The sequence below is a fragment of the Aulonocara sp. 'chitande type north' Nkhata Bay genome, linkage group LG12 (genome assembly GCF_057382095.1).
Source record: "Aulonocara sp. 'chitande type north' Nkhata Bay isolate Kocher_YH1m ecotype deep benthic linkage group LG12, A_spYH_male_GT1.1, whole genome shotgun sequence".
In the NCBI taxonomy this organism is placed as follows: Eukaryota; Metazoa; Chordata; class Actinopteri; order Cichliformes; family Cichlidae; genus Aulonocara; species Aulonocara sp. 'chitande type north' Nkhata Bay.
The window spans coordinates 20,623,487-20,640,134 of NC_141355.1; the positions used below are offsets into that span (position 1 = coordinate 20,623,487).

General features: G+C 44.9%; 1 protein-coding gene across 2 annotated transcripts in view; it reads left to right on the plus strand.

The window, feature by feature from the left end:
* The first annotated feature begins 6,770 nt into the window (after positions 1-6,770).
* Positions 6,771-16,648, plus strand: part of setbp1 (SET binding protein 1) — a 37,862-nt gene continuing 27,984 nt past the window's right edge. The window contains exons 1-3 of one of the 2 annotated variants that reach the window (XM_086314163.1): positions 11,266-12,849; positions 12,965-13,004; positions 13,095-13,687. In XM_086314163.1, the coding sequence (XP_086170289.1) occupies positions 13,253-13,687 (435 nt within the window). In that variant the 5' untranslated portion in view covers positions 11,266-12,849; positions 12,965-13,004; positions 13,095-13,252. Of the gene's footprint in view, positions 7,563-11,265; positions 12,850-12,964; positions 13,005-13,094; positions 13,688-16,648 lie in introns of those variants that run through there. The other variant, XM_086314162.1, reaches the window with a different exon arrangement.

Genomic DNA, 16,648 nt, shown 5'->3' on the forward strand with positions numbered 1-16,648 from the left:
AGTTTGACATCTGTCTCCTGGGAGTCTCTTCTGTCAGTTAGGAAGGTTTTGTGATCCATGCACCACTGAGCACATCTCTACATCTCATCTCCATACGCAGTGAGATACCCTCACATCCCACAGGATTAGGCATGGCTCTTCTCCTTTGACCCTCCTCGTCTGCTGCCTCACGTGCACATACGCACACACGCGCACACACTCGCCACTGACTTTCATTTTTATGTTAAGTTTGACAAGAGGGGTGTGAAGGATCAGCAGGCCTAATACACCCCTCATTTTCCTCTCAGATGTGTGCACATTCATCTGACAGCTCCCAGATGTGAGTGACAGAACCGTATGTGCCCATGCAACCATGCAGAGAAGAGAAGAGAAGAGAAGAGAAGAGAAGAGAAGAGAAGAGAAGAGAAGAGAAGAGAAGAGAAGAGAAGAGAAGAGAAGAGAAGAGAAGAGAAGAGAAGAGAAGACTTTACTATCTTACAATCAAACTTTAGGAACACACGTGGGGGGAGGGGCTTGGGACATTAATGACCACGGCTGACATAACTCAGATCCATTTACATCACTTGCTTTAAAACAAATATGACATATTGATGCCTACTAATTCTGCCATGATTTAAAGACATTCTTGTGCTCATTCCCCTCCGTGTCTCGGTGAGGCTGTGGATGAAGAGAGACATAAGTGATTCTGGTAGCGTTTGTATAGTTTGTCACTGTAAATCACATGACACTATGGGTAACATTATGCACAACAATAACTCACTCTGGTTATGTGTCACATTAGCAGATGGTGATGCTGTTGAGCGGGTGTGTGCATATTTGTGTGTGTGTGTGTGTGCGCGCGCGCGCCTGTGTGTGTATACCTCTGTTTGACGGGCAGGAGGAGAGTGAAACCACAAAGCTGTTTATCAAACTCATAGGAAGTGGGTGTTGTTAAGCGAGGACGTGTCGCGCCACCACATCCTGCTGCTGGAAAGCAGCTTCAGATGGGACAGTGTTCACACAATGTACAGTAAACAACAAATGCAGACCAAATGCCGTTTATGTATGTATATGCGTGTGGTATGTGACCACCTAATTCTTCCTCAGAAACAATTTTTACACTGATTGCACAGCTATGATAACCTGCTCATTTGGCTATACAAGAGTGTGAGGAGGATGCATTTTGGGTGACCTGTTCAGAGATGTAAAAAAATTAAATAAACATTTATTCGCCCTTATCAAAAATTTGCGTTTAACACACATGCTGTTACACACACTCACAGATTTCTTTTAAGTCACTGCCACCCAAAAACCATGCATGTCTCTTCAAAATGCCGAATAGAAGATGTGTTGATGGAGTGAAATGTTGCAGTGCAAAGGCAATTTTTCTGCAGAAGAGCAGTGTCACAATCTCAAGTTTGCCTCGACAATATGCCCCAAAATGTTGAATAATGCACACTGGATGTTCTTTTTTGGTCTTTTTTGTTGGTCATCATTTGCTCTGTTCCACTTTTTAGTGATTTAGGTGTAGTGTTTTGGGTCAATACTTCAGAAATGAAAGGTTAAAAAAGATCCCCGATGGTGTCACCGAGTGTGTAAGGGATGAATGATTCAGCGCTATCGCAGTCAGTGCTGTATCACACACCTGCTGCTGTAGGTTTCTGTCCTCTTTTTACTCACAGAGTCTCTGGGGAAGTGGCTGCGTTCTGTCATCTAGGGAGTTTTCCTCTTTCTCTCTTTCTTTCTTTATGTTTCTGACTCTTTCTCACAGGCCCACACACGCACATGCACACACATACACCACACACACACACACATGCAGCTGTATCTGACCACATGCACAGTTATAACACAACAGGATGTTGTAGGGTGGATGTTTGAGGTGTGAAGGTTCACACAAGCCGTGACAAACAATATCTGTTTCTCAGAACAAATTATTCATTATTTATACGTCTAATAGATGCTGACATTTGTATTTTTACTTTTTTTTCACCTCTATTTTTTTATTGAAGCACATAGACCAGGTTTTGCACACCATTTTTTTAAACTACTGACTTACTGCTAAAGCATCAGCCACACATGGTCCACAAACATGCTTCACTTTGCCCCTTTCATTCTCTGCAGATGTCTGTAGTGACAAGACAATAAGAAAGCAGAAGGACAAACAGAAGGACAATCATTATTTTCCGTGCTGCTGTGTGTTTACAACCAACGCAGAGATTTGTCAAATTGGTGCTGTCAGTCCTTGGCTGCATTGTTAGATGCCAGAGCTGTCAGTCTGAATTAATATTAGGGCAGAAATGTTTTTGTTCACCACTGTCTTCCTCAGGCATCTGAAGCATCTGCGTACACCGGGGCTTGTGGACGACTTCAAGATGAGCCCACTTGATAGCTGAGCTCATACGGAGCCAACATTATGATAATGTCCTTATAAGTAGCAGGGGGATGGGCGCAGTGTCATCTCTTCACATAGACAGAGCCAGCGGGGAGTCCACAGTCAGCTGCATTTAGGGCGTCTTTGTTGTTGTCGTAGCACCCATCTGTATTGTTGTTTTGTTCTGGTCTGTGTCTTTTCTCAGACATCATTATTGCTCTCATTAGAAAAATCTCTATCGCAGCCTCAAATGGGGAACAAAGTCTCGCAGTGTTTCTTTTCCTTTCCTTTGTTTGTCTGCGTGTTTGTGCGTGTGTGCGCATCTTCTCTTGAATATGTAAGTCTGGCTGTATTTGCAAACTACATGTGGCCACTTAAATCCTTCAAAGAGGCTGAACACTCTGTGCTGAGCTCCCTTGTTTTAATGCTGTACATACAGAAAATATTCCATTGTTTGCCTTACCTCTTATATAGGCTTATTTGTCTTCTAGTTTGCAGCAGGGTGTTGTAAGAGAACTTTGGGATGAAAGAATATGTGAAATGTAGCACCAAGATTAATTCAAAACCCACAATGGCCACAAGCACAGTGAGGGAAGTTATAGTTGGAAGGCAAAGGAAGAAAAGGCCACTTTGTTTGTGTGTATCAGGATCTGGAGAGATGGCCCCAGTGGTGTGCTATCCAAAGAGCCATTTACTTCATTAACCCAGTCAGATCACTGAGGCCTCAGTAATCAACCTTGTCACATGTCCCATTAACTTCTCATTCCATCAGCACGGCCCTCGCACCTTCTGACACACACAGACATGCGCATGTGTGCACAGATGCACTTTGGTTATGCACATTTGTGTCTGCATCACACACAACTGTGTTTCTTTATTTTTTTCCCCCCCTCACTGATGCCCATATACACACTCCTTCTCCCACTCTCTCAGCTCACCCCATTACCTCCATCAGTCCCAGAGGTCTCGGAGCTCTGATGAGCCCGCCGCTGCCCTGCGAGATTAGTGGACTCCCTGAGAGAAGCCCCTCGCTGATTGACCGTGAGTCTCGGCTGCTCACAATGTCAGCTCAAGGTTAGTGTGTTCACTCACGGCGCAGTCAAGCTGCGTAGCTCTGTTATGAATACAAGTGCGTTATTAGTATTTTACCTCTGCAGATGCCAGCGATTATAATATTTATAAAGATCCCCAAATCAATTACTGCCATTCACCTTTGCTTTCCCTCTCAGCTTTTGCATCTCTGCTTTGCTCTCTAGTGGCCCCCGCACTTGAAACATTTGTCAAAGCATTTATTAATTAACTTGTTTTTTTCTCCCCTCCTACTCCACGTCTTCATCTCAATCTTTCAATCTCCCCTCTCCCCATTGATCAAACCACAGAGGAGCCCAGCATTCGGCTAAAGTGGTTTGAATTCACTGTTATGTGCTGCACATCAAGCACAGGGAAGCATTTACTTTGCATCCCACTTGAGGGAATGAAGATCTTCCACACACAAAATGGCAGGGAGAGATGAAGGAATGAGGGCAGCTCTCGGTCTGTTATAGAGCGTCACATAAGTGGCTGGATCCGTAAGACAGATTGATCTTTTTATGTTGAACTTGATGAGCATGAATGATGCACCAGATTTCCTGTAGCGGTGAATAGAGATGAAAGGATTATCCAGATATTTAGATCATTCAGGCAGGAACGTTGCCCTGCACTGCTGTCTCTTTTCTCCCCATCATAATTCAATATTTACAGTTTAAGCTGGAAAACTGCTCCCTCTTGGCCGCCTGTATCTGGTATCCATGGAAACAGATTTGAGAAGAGAGTGCTGTCTTTATGTGTCCGGGCGCGTGCGCGCGCATATGTGTGTGTGTGTGTATGAGAGAGAGAGAGAGAGAGAGAGAGAGAGCGAGAGTGTAATGTTTACTGATACACTGCAATTGATTGGTTGTTGGGGAGCAGCTGTTGACCCCTCTCTCTCAGGGGTCTCTTTCTGTTCTTGCACACAACCCAGATCAATAGACACACACGGACGTGAACACAGACACACACAGATTTTGCTATTTTAAATTTATTCTAGAGTCAGTTTCTGTTTCTCTCCTCCAAAACCCATAAAAATCACCCCTTCCCAGATTAATTCAAATTTAAAGGTAGCCTTGACTCGTAGCCATAAACCTGAGCCTTATTTTAATGAATATGTTGAGCAGATCATGCCAAATCTGTTTAGAAATCCTGGGACTGTTGCTTTCACTGTCATAACATTTGGTCTACATAAAGATAAAGTAAAACACGCAGAAATACACACACGCTATAATGTAATACCGGCCCCATGCCCTTATATGGAGAGATGATCAAAGGCGCTGTTATGAAAGCGCTCTCAATATAATAAAGACACAGACACACAGACACAATTGTGAAACTAGTCAATGTGGCACAGCAGGCAACGTGCAAAGCAGTAGCATCCACACTGCTGATGGCATTGCAGATTTTTAACTACAAGTCTGAAATTGTGCCGAGTGTTTACGTGCTACTGAGCACACCACCCTGGCTAATGAAACATCTCCCAGTGGGTGCTCTACACAGGGACACATGGGCATGCATGCACTCACGGACACACACATACAGACAAACACACACATGCCAGGGATGAGTAACAGCTAGTAACTGTGGGGCACCAAGAGAGAAAGGTCATCTGACATCATTTGCATTGCTTGTTAATGTTAAAGAATGTTTTCCATACAGGGAAGGTCAAGTTTTGCATGGAGACCCGATATAAACATAACTTCTGACAAAGATGAATTAATGGAACAACTCCGGCTTGTTCATGCCTGGTTGATGTGGGTTTTCCATCCTCCTCTAATGTGACATATTAAGGGGAAAGCACCAGCACTAGCATGACACACACACACACACACACACACACACACACACACACACACACACACACACATGCACACCCCACTCTAATCTGCCTTTTTTGTTCACCCACTCAACCCCACCCACGCACCCACCTTGTCTTACTCTGAATACAACGTGTCAGCAGCGCAGCGTGGAGTGGCAGCGTTTGTCTCGCTGAACACACACGTTGAATTAGAATAAATGAATACCACGCTCACCAAATAGCACCATCGCAGCTCATTCCAGTAGTAGTGGTTTGCGCACAAGCCATTTCGTACGAAGACAAAGGTGATAAACTTTATTTATAATTCAGCCCACGGGCTTGCAAAATGTTTCATGTCAAACACCCCCAGAGGATATGCATTAGAACCACTACTGATAAGATTTATGTATTAAGTTATGACTCAGCAGAAGCCGCCTATTCTGGATGAGCGAAGTGAAGGCAATGATCACAGCATCTCTAATATTCTAAATCGGTTATCTCTTATTCATTTTGACTATATGGAAAAAGATAGCTTTTATTGTAACCCCAACCCTGATAAGGATAAGCCAAAGAGAATGAATGGATGGACCTTTTTTTTGCCTTTAGTATATCTGTTATATCATTAAGGCTGCTAATTGTGTGCTTTTTAATTTGTTTTCTGATGACAGAGCTTTTTTCATCTTAAATTAAGTGAAGCCCTTTACTGGTTAAATAAAACGCTACAGCTGAATTATGCCCAATTGTTCATGCAGGTGCCCGGTTAGTGTTCAAATGAAGCCACAGTAGCTCAGATGCTGATTCAAACAGGACTGGCCAGATGTTGAGCCGAATTAACATCTGTTGTCTGGTATAATTGCTCTGAGACAGTGATTCTCAAACTTTTTCTGGCTTGCCCCCACTTCAGAAGTCAACAGCCCCAAAACACCAATGCATAACAATAAAAAAAAATCTACAACTTTAATGAAACTTTAGTGAATTTAAACACCAACTCTTAGTTTGCCTACAAATTATATTCACTCAAACTTAGCTGTAGTCCATATTTTACCCCTGTTTGTTTATGTCCAGCCAATTAATCAAATCCCACAGCTCTAAGACCATTAAATATTTATTTATCATTACAATTCAGGCATTTTAAAGCCAGGCTCAGTAGACTACAGTTACATAGTATCAGATGCATATTTCCCTTAAAATATTTATTTCAGTCGCAGTCTCTTCTGCTCTGTATGCAGGTACGTATCTGAACCTGTTGAAAACCAGTGCCAAACATGTTTCTCCTCACAGCAGTGACTCAGTCAAAACAACAAGCCTTTTGCCAGATGTTGCTTTCCCTATTTGCATTACATTAAAATAACACCGTGCCAGTATGAGAGCAGTCCCACGGGAGAAAGCCCTGGGAATTAGGGGGAGGTTTGGAAAAGAAAAAAAAAGAAAAAAAAGGGGGGAAAAGGGAGACTCGTTGAGGTTGTTTGCTGCCAGGGGGAGGCGATGTCGCTCCTCCTCTTCTCATCTCTCCCCTCTGCTTTGCTCTGCTAGAGCTTTTAGTCTGCTGGGTGAGATCATTACCAGACACCAGGCTCCGGGACCTGACATTCACCGATCGGAAAAGCAGAGAGAGAGAGAGCAAGAGCGAGCGAGAGAGAGGCACAGAGAGCGAGGTAGAGAAAAGCTTGACCCAGTGCAACCGGCGACGAGCAACCCCCACCACCATCTCCTGCCTCTTGTGCAGCCCACTGACGACTAAAAGCGCGGTCTTGTCGCTGAAATTCCACCCCCCGCTGCTGGATTTGGGCTTGTAGTCGGATGCGGGCTTGTTTTGACTGCAGTAACAGTCCTGCTCTCACCCCCTCCTCCTCCCAAACCAGCCGAGTAGCGGATTTGCGAGGGATCTCAGTGCCGTGCAAGCTCCCCGAGTGACCAGCGATCCCGCAAGGCATCGGAGATTCAGTGCGCACGGCGGCGGCGTCAGCGGCGGCTCTCCACAGCGCGAGTCAACACGCCAGAGCCTCTAAAGATCTTATTTCTACCAGGAACTGGACCCAAGTTTCCGATTGGATTTTTTCTCCTCCCCTGTGCGGCTACCTTGATTCTGCCACCAGATCGACTGCAAATCCTATTTTCTCGCTCTCTTTTTTTCGCTCTTTGCTTTCCAAAGCACCGTTGACGCCATTTTCCCCGGGATTTTCTGTCAAAAAACATATCCGTCTCTTCTGGCACCGTTTGACAGCTCCACGGGAGGCTGTCACCCCATCCGTCGCTTTCGTAAAATGTCTCTAAATGGATTGTAAATGATCGTGATAAAATATTTACACGTTAGAGCCGAGTGTGAGACAACATTAGACATGGGTAAGTAGCCCCGGTTGACTGACCACATTCCACACCTGAATGCACCTCTCCGGTGAAAAACTGTGTTCGTGTTTGTAACGCCACTTGGCCGCCTGTGTCTGCTTTCCATGTGTGCTGTTTGAGCTGCCTGTCACCTCCTACAAAGCCTTCCACATTCTGCCCGCGAGACTGTTATTCCTTAAATGTGAAATTGCTTGCAGTCACATGCCAGCAAAATCGCCCGAAACACACGCGCACGCGCGCACATGCTCGCGCCACCACTCAACGAGACGCACACCAGCCCCAAACAACTGTGGTACTACTCGGTCTCCATCTGTTATTACTGTGTAATACCTTGGTAATTAGATGGTGGTGGTAGGGGCGGGTAAGAGAAAACAACCAATTAAGGCCAATGGGATAAAGTGTCCACTGCTCAGATCAGGGTTTAACTCAACCACAGCTCGGCCTCTTAAGTTTAAATCTGTTTCTGCTGTAGTGGACCACCTGCGCCTTCACTGACATGGACAGTCCATCACATAGCATCACAATCTGTGGCATGCAGCAAGCAGATGGTTGTCACTCTTTCGACCTGTCAGTTGTTCCTTTATCTGAAGTTAAGCTGTGATTTTTGTTTGCATGTTTGTTTCTAAATGTTTTCAGTGTTTTTTTGTTGTTGTTGTTTTAGAGGGAAAAATGTGATGTCATGTTGACTTTATCTTTATTCTGATTATCATCATTTTTTACTAGTAGCACAGTGTGCACAAACTGTAGCATCGTCATCACAGATGTGTGCCCAAATGTAGTAGCTTGGTAAAACAGCTCTGCCCACTGTGGTTGCATTTATCAGCAGGTCATCAATTTCACGTGGGTGTCAGAAACTACGTGTCCAAATGCCATGGCCCTGTGGAGGAAGGTGAGGACCGGGGGTCGGTGGTTATCATTAGCACCTAGAAACCTCTGTCACAACCAGACCACCAAAAGATCAATGGATAAACATGACCAAGTCTCACTGCGGGCTGACGTGCGATCAGGTTCTCTTGGATATATATGAGGGCTTGATTTTATAAAAAGAAAAAGAACAAGGGTTAAAGTAAAGGACAACTGTAAGAGAGGTGCGTGAGTAGGTGGAAGGAAAGGAGGCTGAGGAACGGATAATAGAGGTGATTCAAGCTCGGATGGAACCATCGATCTTGTCTTGTTAACAGTTTCAGCTCCCCCAGACCTGGCGGCATTTTTGTGGTGCGAAAGTATGAAACAGGCTATTAGACTCCCGGTTAAGTAATGAGATGCCTGCATGCCACCTTTAAATTAAAGTATGAGAAATCGATTAGGTGTATCCCCTTCTGCGCTGGATACCTTGGGTCGAAATAGGATAACAGAGAAGGTGGGTGGGGGAGGAGGGAATGTGAACGGGATCCAAGGACAAATCTAACTGTTGGCAGGCTCTCTTAACAGAATATCAGCACTGGAGCACCTTTTGGCAGAGCGCACAGAAAGAGGGGAGGGAGGGATAGGGAGGTGGAGGGGAAAGGGAAGAGGTAGCAATGAGGAGAGGGGAGAGAACAGAGGTTGAGGGGGAGTGAGGTGAGGGGAAGGAGGAAGACAGTTGGGGAGTAGGGGAGGTGTTTTTGCTGACAGCCATTTTGTGGCTTCTGCTGCAGTTAAAATGGTTTAACATTCATCTGCTTCAGCCGGGGAGTTACGTGAGGATGGTTTTAGTGCTACCTGGCATATGGCTCATCCAGTGGATGTGCGCGCGTGACTGCGTGAAGCAGCTTTAAGGCCATCTTTTTCAATTATGGCTGTCCCACACATGATATTTTACGATTGTCCTTCTCGCTGCCCTGCAGCTGAACACATGCACATGAACTGGGGAGAGAGAGAGAAAGAGAGAGAGGGCTTTATTTTGTATTTCATATCCAAATATATATATGCATTTATCCTGCTGGGAAAAAACCCAAATAGGCACTTTTTAGGGCTTCCATCACCTCGCTCTGCTCCGAGGGACTAATAGACATCAAACTTGAAACCTCATGCTGTGCCCATTGGACTTGTGAATACTAGAAATCTGGGCCCATTCTCTTTGGTTTGTCTCCAAGCAAAGACTGGAACCTTCTAGAAACATTGGCATATGTGGCTACACTTCACTTGAGAGCCCGAGGAACAAAATAAGGGGAAAAAAACTGCAAATGACAGCCAGACTAGGATCATCAGCTCACACCAAGATGCTCATCTACATCCAGGGATGGTCGTGCTTCTGCTACGTTTGCATAAAAAAGCATGAAATTAAAAAAAAAAAAGGATATTCACCTTGTGCAATCACGCAGGCGTTTGGTGCGTGTGCGCGCGTGCATCTGTCTGCATTTGTGTATGAGCTATTTGTGTGTGCACCTCAGGCACTGGGCTGCTGGGTATGCAGCCTTAAAAGGTTGTGTTTCTGCTGCCATCCCTCTCTCTCTCTCTCTTTCCCGCTCTGTGTCTCTCGCTCACACTTGGACTCCCCTACCTGTTTTGTCTGCCGTCTGTATCGTTCACCATCACCGTTCTGTCCATCTGTATTCCATTATCAATGCTTTATCATAATTGTCGGTAAAAGTACAAGGCGAAATGTTGGAGGACTGTCTCATTCACAGCCTTTCACATCCAGCACAGGCAATGACCTTATGCTATTTAAGAGGGAAGCTGGTTAGCGCTGGCAGTTTTGAGAACATAATAAAGCTATTTATGCAGCGAGTCTGGCCTCTTACAATCACCCTGCTGTCTGAGGCTGGTCGAGGTGTGTGTGCGTGTATGTGTGTGTGTGCATCGCTGTGTTTGTGTGCATAAAAGAGAGAGTGAGAGCGGGGAGAGGAGACAGTGAGGCTCAGGCTAAGTAAGTGAGGGAGGCCCGAGGAGGGGTCAGTCTTACATAAACTCTCAGCTTGTCTGCCAGTAACAGAACTAACACCGCTTAGGGCAGCGAGCAGGGAGGGGAGAAGGAATAGTCATGACCCAGCTAAGGGGCTTATGCAGTAATGGCCCAGAATGACCAGAATTGTACTAATGCACGATGCCATTTTGCTGTCATACTGAGCGATAGCTGTGAAGGGGTACTAAGTCGTAGGCACAGAGTGGATGTGCGTCTATTTAATGTGTGTGTGTGACTGAGTGAGTGATGTTGTGGTTGGCAGCTGTCTCTTTTTCCTGTCTTTGTCCTCAGTCACATGACATCCAGGGCAGCTTTCACACATGCCATTAGGGCGAGTCACCGAGCTGACATTAGGAACTGGGAGGTTCCTGAAGGACCAAAGGGGGTCATGTGGGCACTGTAAGACCAGGCTGGGACTACACCTGGACTGCACCGCCTTTTGTTTATATCTGTAAAACTTTGTATGCTTAAAAGTGTGATTGTACAAGCACGGCGATGGCTGTGGAGTTTGCGGGAATGAGTTTCTAACTTCCAGGCAGTCAGCAGTTTTCATTCTTGCTGGCAGGGTGTATGCAAAATCACTCTTGAAACAGGCTATCCATCAAACTGAGCATTATTTATGTCTCAGTGTTACTGATTGATGTAACACTTGCCATGGTGTGGTTGTGCACTGAGCACAGTCTGCTTTGAAGACTCGTGTTAGTCAAAGAGTTAAATGAAGGAGGCTCTGGGATGTGAAATTTTACCCTGCCAAGAAAGCTTTGCACTTAAATTCTTAGTTGTCACGATGTCACCCCCCCCCCCCCCCCCCCCAAAAAAAAAAAAAGCAAAAAAAGTGAATTTGGTATATTCTTCCATTAAACAGGCTGCTGTCGAGGAGCTAAGTTTAAAAACCAGTTATTTTGAATGAAAACCTGTGATTTCCAAGGTAGGAAATCAATTTGAGAATGTATTAATGTGCTTTGGGAAATGTTTGGCAGTACAGCCATGTGAGCAATTTGGGCTTCATAAGCTTAAACATGCAAAACCGCTGTTACGCTCCCTTAAATTTTTTGATCCTTGACCGCCACTGGGCTACCAGAACCTACATCAATAACCCTTGTAAGTGGTTTCAGATTGGCAAACTTTACGGTTAAAGAGAGGGTTCGTTGAAACAAGTCTTTTTTGACTTTTTTTTATTTAAGGGCATGCAGAAGAAAAAGGACACACGGCTAACTTTGAGAGCTGGACACTGTGTGCAGTCTTGCAATGGTTTGTTGGAAAATTTGCTGTGGATTAAGACTGCTCAGTCACACTGCAAGCATGTGCTCTGAGGCCCCTTAGATATTATGATGGGATCAGCTGTTTGTACAGTAGCGTGGGCTGGTACAGTACAGCACACTGAGAAAACACATACAGCTAAAGGAAAATGACTGTAGTAGTCATGCCAGGGAGTGTATTAGGTTAATAGGTATGCAAATCTTGATATATGCTCTGAGCCAGTTGTGCTCTTTCAGATCTTTTTAAGTCTGCGGGAAGCAAGATCCCTTTACTTGAGTCATGTCGACAGGTAGTGGTCTAGTCTGGGTTCACATCAGTGTAAATGGTGTCAGGCTAAGCTCAGCATGTGAGACAGCATTCCCCACTTCCCACTCAGTCATGCCTCATGTCATATTGACTGATGGGATTCCCTCGAGCTGTAGTGAGAAGTGTAGTCCACTGTTTGTTTTGGTTGCTTTCTGTTTATACGCCTGTGTGTAAGTAGGCCTGTGCAAGCGCACGTGTGTATGTACGTATGGCGTGAGCGTGTAATATGGATCTGTGTCTGCACGTGCAATGATCCAAAACAGAAATCCTGAATCCTCCTGACAAGCAGCGGCCACAGTGTTTTTCTCCAGAGAGCAGGAATAGCAGCAGGGGGTGCAGCATGTGTATGGCAACGTTGTCATTTTGGATGTGCGTCTGTGTGGATGCGCGCACTGTTTTTTTTTACTGTGTATGTGTGTAGCAATGCGGCTGCATGCGTGTGTAAAATGGTTCAGACGCTAGTTTTTCCAGACCAGCTCGTAAACCACATCTGGGGAAAGAATTTAGATTCCTTCTCTCCGTTTTTCTCTGCTGCTTTTCCTTTCCCCCCTTGTGTGTTACCCTCCCTCCTCCTTCACTCCTCTGAAGAAGAAAAAAAAAACAACAAAAAAAACGGAGCCAGCTTCGTTCATTTTTTTTCTGTGTTGTGTCCTCAGGCTAACTTCAGCCTGGTTTTAGTGCAGAGAAGAGGAATGTCTTATTTTGCACTGATCACTCTAGTGTCTGCGCAGCTCCGCTTCAGATCTGTCACAAGGATGGAATAAGTAATGAAGGGTGAGAGAGAAGATTTAGCAAAGAGGGAGTAAAGAAGAGAGCAGGAAGAGAGGAAGGCAAGTGGGTGTCAGAAATGAGTTTGTTTATGCGAGGTACAAAATGCAAATGATAGCTAGGCAGCATGCCTCTGCAGCTCTGTGATGAGTGTGTGTTTGTCTTCATACTTAACAGGCAGGCAATGATGGCGATGACAGAGAACAGGCCTGTGCTGAGAGGTAGCAGTGGAATGGAAGCTATGGGGATGACGGAACGGGTCTCATACGCCCTTTTTTCCTAATTATGTCATTCACCTGCTCTTTCTGCAGACTGTCCCTGGCTTCGCTGTGTTCCTGTGGGACAATCAACACAACCTCAGTAGCTGATTGACAACAACCAACCAGCCCGACAGACTACTGCTTTCTATCTTCCTATTGGCTGGCTGCCAAGGCTTCCCCCATCCTGACTGGCTCTGGTGGGAGAGTGGATGGAGCAAAGGGATCTGGTTGGCTCAGCCCGACCCAAAGAGGCTGACCTTCAGGGAGGTAGGGTGGGGCCAAATGAAGGGGACCAAGAAGGAGCAGGAGGCATCGGGTTGGCACGCAGCGATGATGTGATTAACGGTGCCATCAGTGAAGGTGAGGGGTTAGAGGAACAGGGGGACGGGCTAATGGAGGAGCAGGAGTTCTCCATCAAGGAAGCAAGTTTCCAGGAAGGAAGTCTAAAGCTGAAGATACAGACCACCAAGCGCACCAAGAAGCCCCCAAAGAGCCTTGAGAACTACATTTGCCCACCGGAGATCCGGACGACCATCAGACCTGCAGTTGGAGAGGGCAAAGGGGGACGGCAGGGGCGAACAGGTAGTGGAGGAGGGGCGGGGCGGGCCCCAAAGGAAGAAGAACGAGGGCCCCCCAGAAAAAGGGTAAGTCATGACACTGTGATGCAAGTTTGAGCGTTATTGAGTGAAAAAAAAGGCTTCTCTCACTCTCGAGATCTCTGAGTTGACCGCTCCCTTTCTCACACACACCTTTCTCGGTAGCTCCCTTCCCGGCTTGGTTACACGGGGTCAAAGTTTGCCCCGTAATTGAAACCAGCCTAACTGAGATCACACAGCGACACACATACAAGCACACAACACACACTCACATAAGAGCTGAGAATAGGGCTGACATAAGCAAGTGACAGCTGGCGTCTGCTCTCTCCATTTGTGGTCATATACACAGAGACCTTTACTGTCTCCTCTCCTCTCCTCTCCTTTCCTCTCCTTCCCTTTAATGAAATCAGCTTTTGCGGGTCAGTGCCTTCAACGCCGCCCCCCTCCTCTTGCCTCCATCACACCCTCTACACACTATACTGGTGTTGTACAGGTCCTTGGGGGAATCTAGTGTTGCAGTGTGTGTTGACCTACACAGTGGTGTGTGTGTCCAAACCTGACAGCCATCTCGATGTCACCGAGCTCGACAGGCCAAGCAGGAGTAAAGGCGTCATGTTGTCAACATGATGTTGTGTCGTGTTTTCCTCCGCTGTGCCTCACTTCTGTGGCTTCGGCTCTTAATTGGCTCGTGAGACGCGCCCGTGATTGGTGTTTTTTCATCAGTGTCAATAACAGTCCTGCCTAGTCTCCATTCAGTAAACGCTTTGGGTCAAAGTTCAAGCGAGGGCTGCTCCAAGATGAACATGATATTGTCACTTGTTGGGATGTTTTTCTCATTTTTCTCAAGTAGATGGATTTAGAGTAAGGCAGTGAAAACAAGCGCAGCATTCAGCTATTTGGGGCTTTCATTTTACTTGAAAGGGTTCGCGCATTCAGGCTAGTCACCATCGAATTATCTGCCACCCTGCTAGCTACAGAGGTATTGTTAGGCTATTAAAGAAGTTTTTATTGAAATTGTTTTCAATAAAAGTTTAGTTTATGGCTGTCAAGCAGTGTGGTACAGCACCTGCGAGGGCAAGAGTGGCAGAAATAAGTGCAATCATATGGCAGGAAGAAGACAGCAGAAAATAGACAAAACCGCAGACTAGAGTGCATATGAGGTTAGTTTTTAATATAGCGAAGGGTTCTTTGAAATATCTTTAGTAAAAAAAAAAAGAAATCTTTGTTGACTTTAGCTTTTATGATGTGTTTAAAGGCTGTATTGTAGTTTTAAGTGTTTAGCTTACAAGTGGAGTGTCATGAGTAGTGAGAATAAACACAAAGAAAACTAATTTTTTTATTTCTATTGACAGTAGGCATGTCAAAACAGTAGAATTTTAAACTTGATACCGATACCCGTGAAAATATTTGGTACTCGTCACGACATTTATATTCCAAAATTAAGAGGCACATTTTAAAAATATATATTAGAACAAATGATGGTCCAGTCAAATGTAATCAGCTACAGCCCTGTTTCATTTATACCTCTGCTTCTGACTACTTGGTATCATAATTCTTTGCTGAGCAAAGCTGCTGAGCACTGTTTCTGTCTAGCTGCCTGTGGACCTTTCATAATATACTTATTAGACACAAATAGTTCTATTACCCTGTCAACTTATCACTGTTTAGTAGCAGTAGTTATAGTAGTTTAGTAGTAGTTTACACACCGATAGGCAGGATTGTGAATAAAGTTTGCCGCTAGCATTAGCAATAGCTGCTACTTTAGCCGCTACCTTATGATAACCTAACTAATTTGGCTAATATGGCTGTCATATAATTGCTAATAGTTAAACTGGCCAGGGCAAAACTTCTGACTATTGTTTGGCAAATTTCTGTTGTTGAAATGAGAACTTTATTAACCTCAGGAAACTCTTCGTAAAGATTGGGGGTTTCAAACTTTAAGATGCTTTGCTACGTGTTTTGCTAGTATTCGTGTGTTCACGTGTTCAGCTGCTAGTGAGGGCAGCGGCTGCACGCCTGTCTGTTTGCAGAGGTGCTGTATGAAGTTCTCTGTCAGCTGGAGGAAGCTAAGCCGGTGCTGCTGACATCGATACTGTTGGAAATGAGTATTTCAGCTGATTGTTTTTTGTAGTATCAATCAAGGATCAACTTTTTCTGATGACATTATTCACTACAAATGCTGCTTCTGGTGAAATCTTCAATTGACAGTGCCGTGCCCCATGTCTTAGTAATTTGGTGCATAATGAAACCCTGCAACACGTCAATTCAATGAGCGCCTCGGTCGATAAAGTAGAATTAAAAAATGCATTATTGGCAGGTTGTTAAGTCACAACTCAGCGAGCAGATTGTTCTCTAAATAAACTGGGAGCGAGTGGGTGTCAAGTGTCGCCCCACGAGTGACCTATCCAGGCAGCAATGCTAATGCTAACCCGAACAAACAAAGCATTTCCAGTAGTGTTGTGTATTACATGTGAAATAAAACAAATTTTGTAACTTTACAATTGTCCAGACTTCATGTGTGAAAATGGCTTTGACAAGTTGCACTTTCATAATATCTTTATGGGAAAAGGTTTTGTTTTTTACGTTTTTTAATGAATTGCTGGATCGTTCTAGTCCTCTCTAAGTTTTTGGTTGTTTATAGATATTTGCAATTGGTAGACAACAGTTTACGTAAAGATTGCTCGCCAACATGATTGCTCTACACTTGTGTTTTTCCAACAATTGGAACACTGGCTTGGAAAAGAAATTCATGGTCATTTCTTTGTTGCTGGCAGATTTCAGTGTGATTTACAGCCACAATTTCCAGTAGTTGTCTTCAGGATGTGTATTCTTGTCTGAGCTTTTCTGTAAATAAAGTATGAACAGGCCTCTGAAAAATTTCAGTGTTTACATCCATTAGTAAGCTGAATGAGCTGAGCTCGGCACTGTGATGTTTTTAGCATCCATTCCTAATCTAGCGCCATCGGCCCCCACTGGGAAGCCCACTGCTACAGTATGATTGACAGGGGT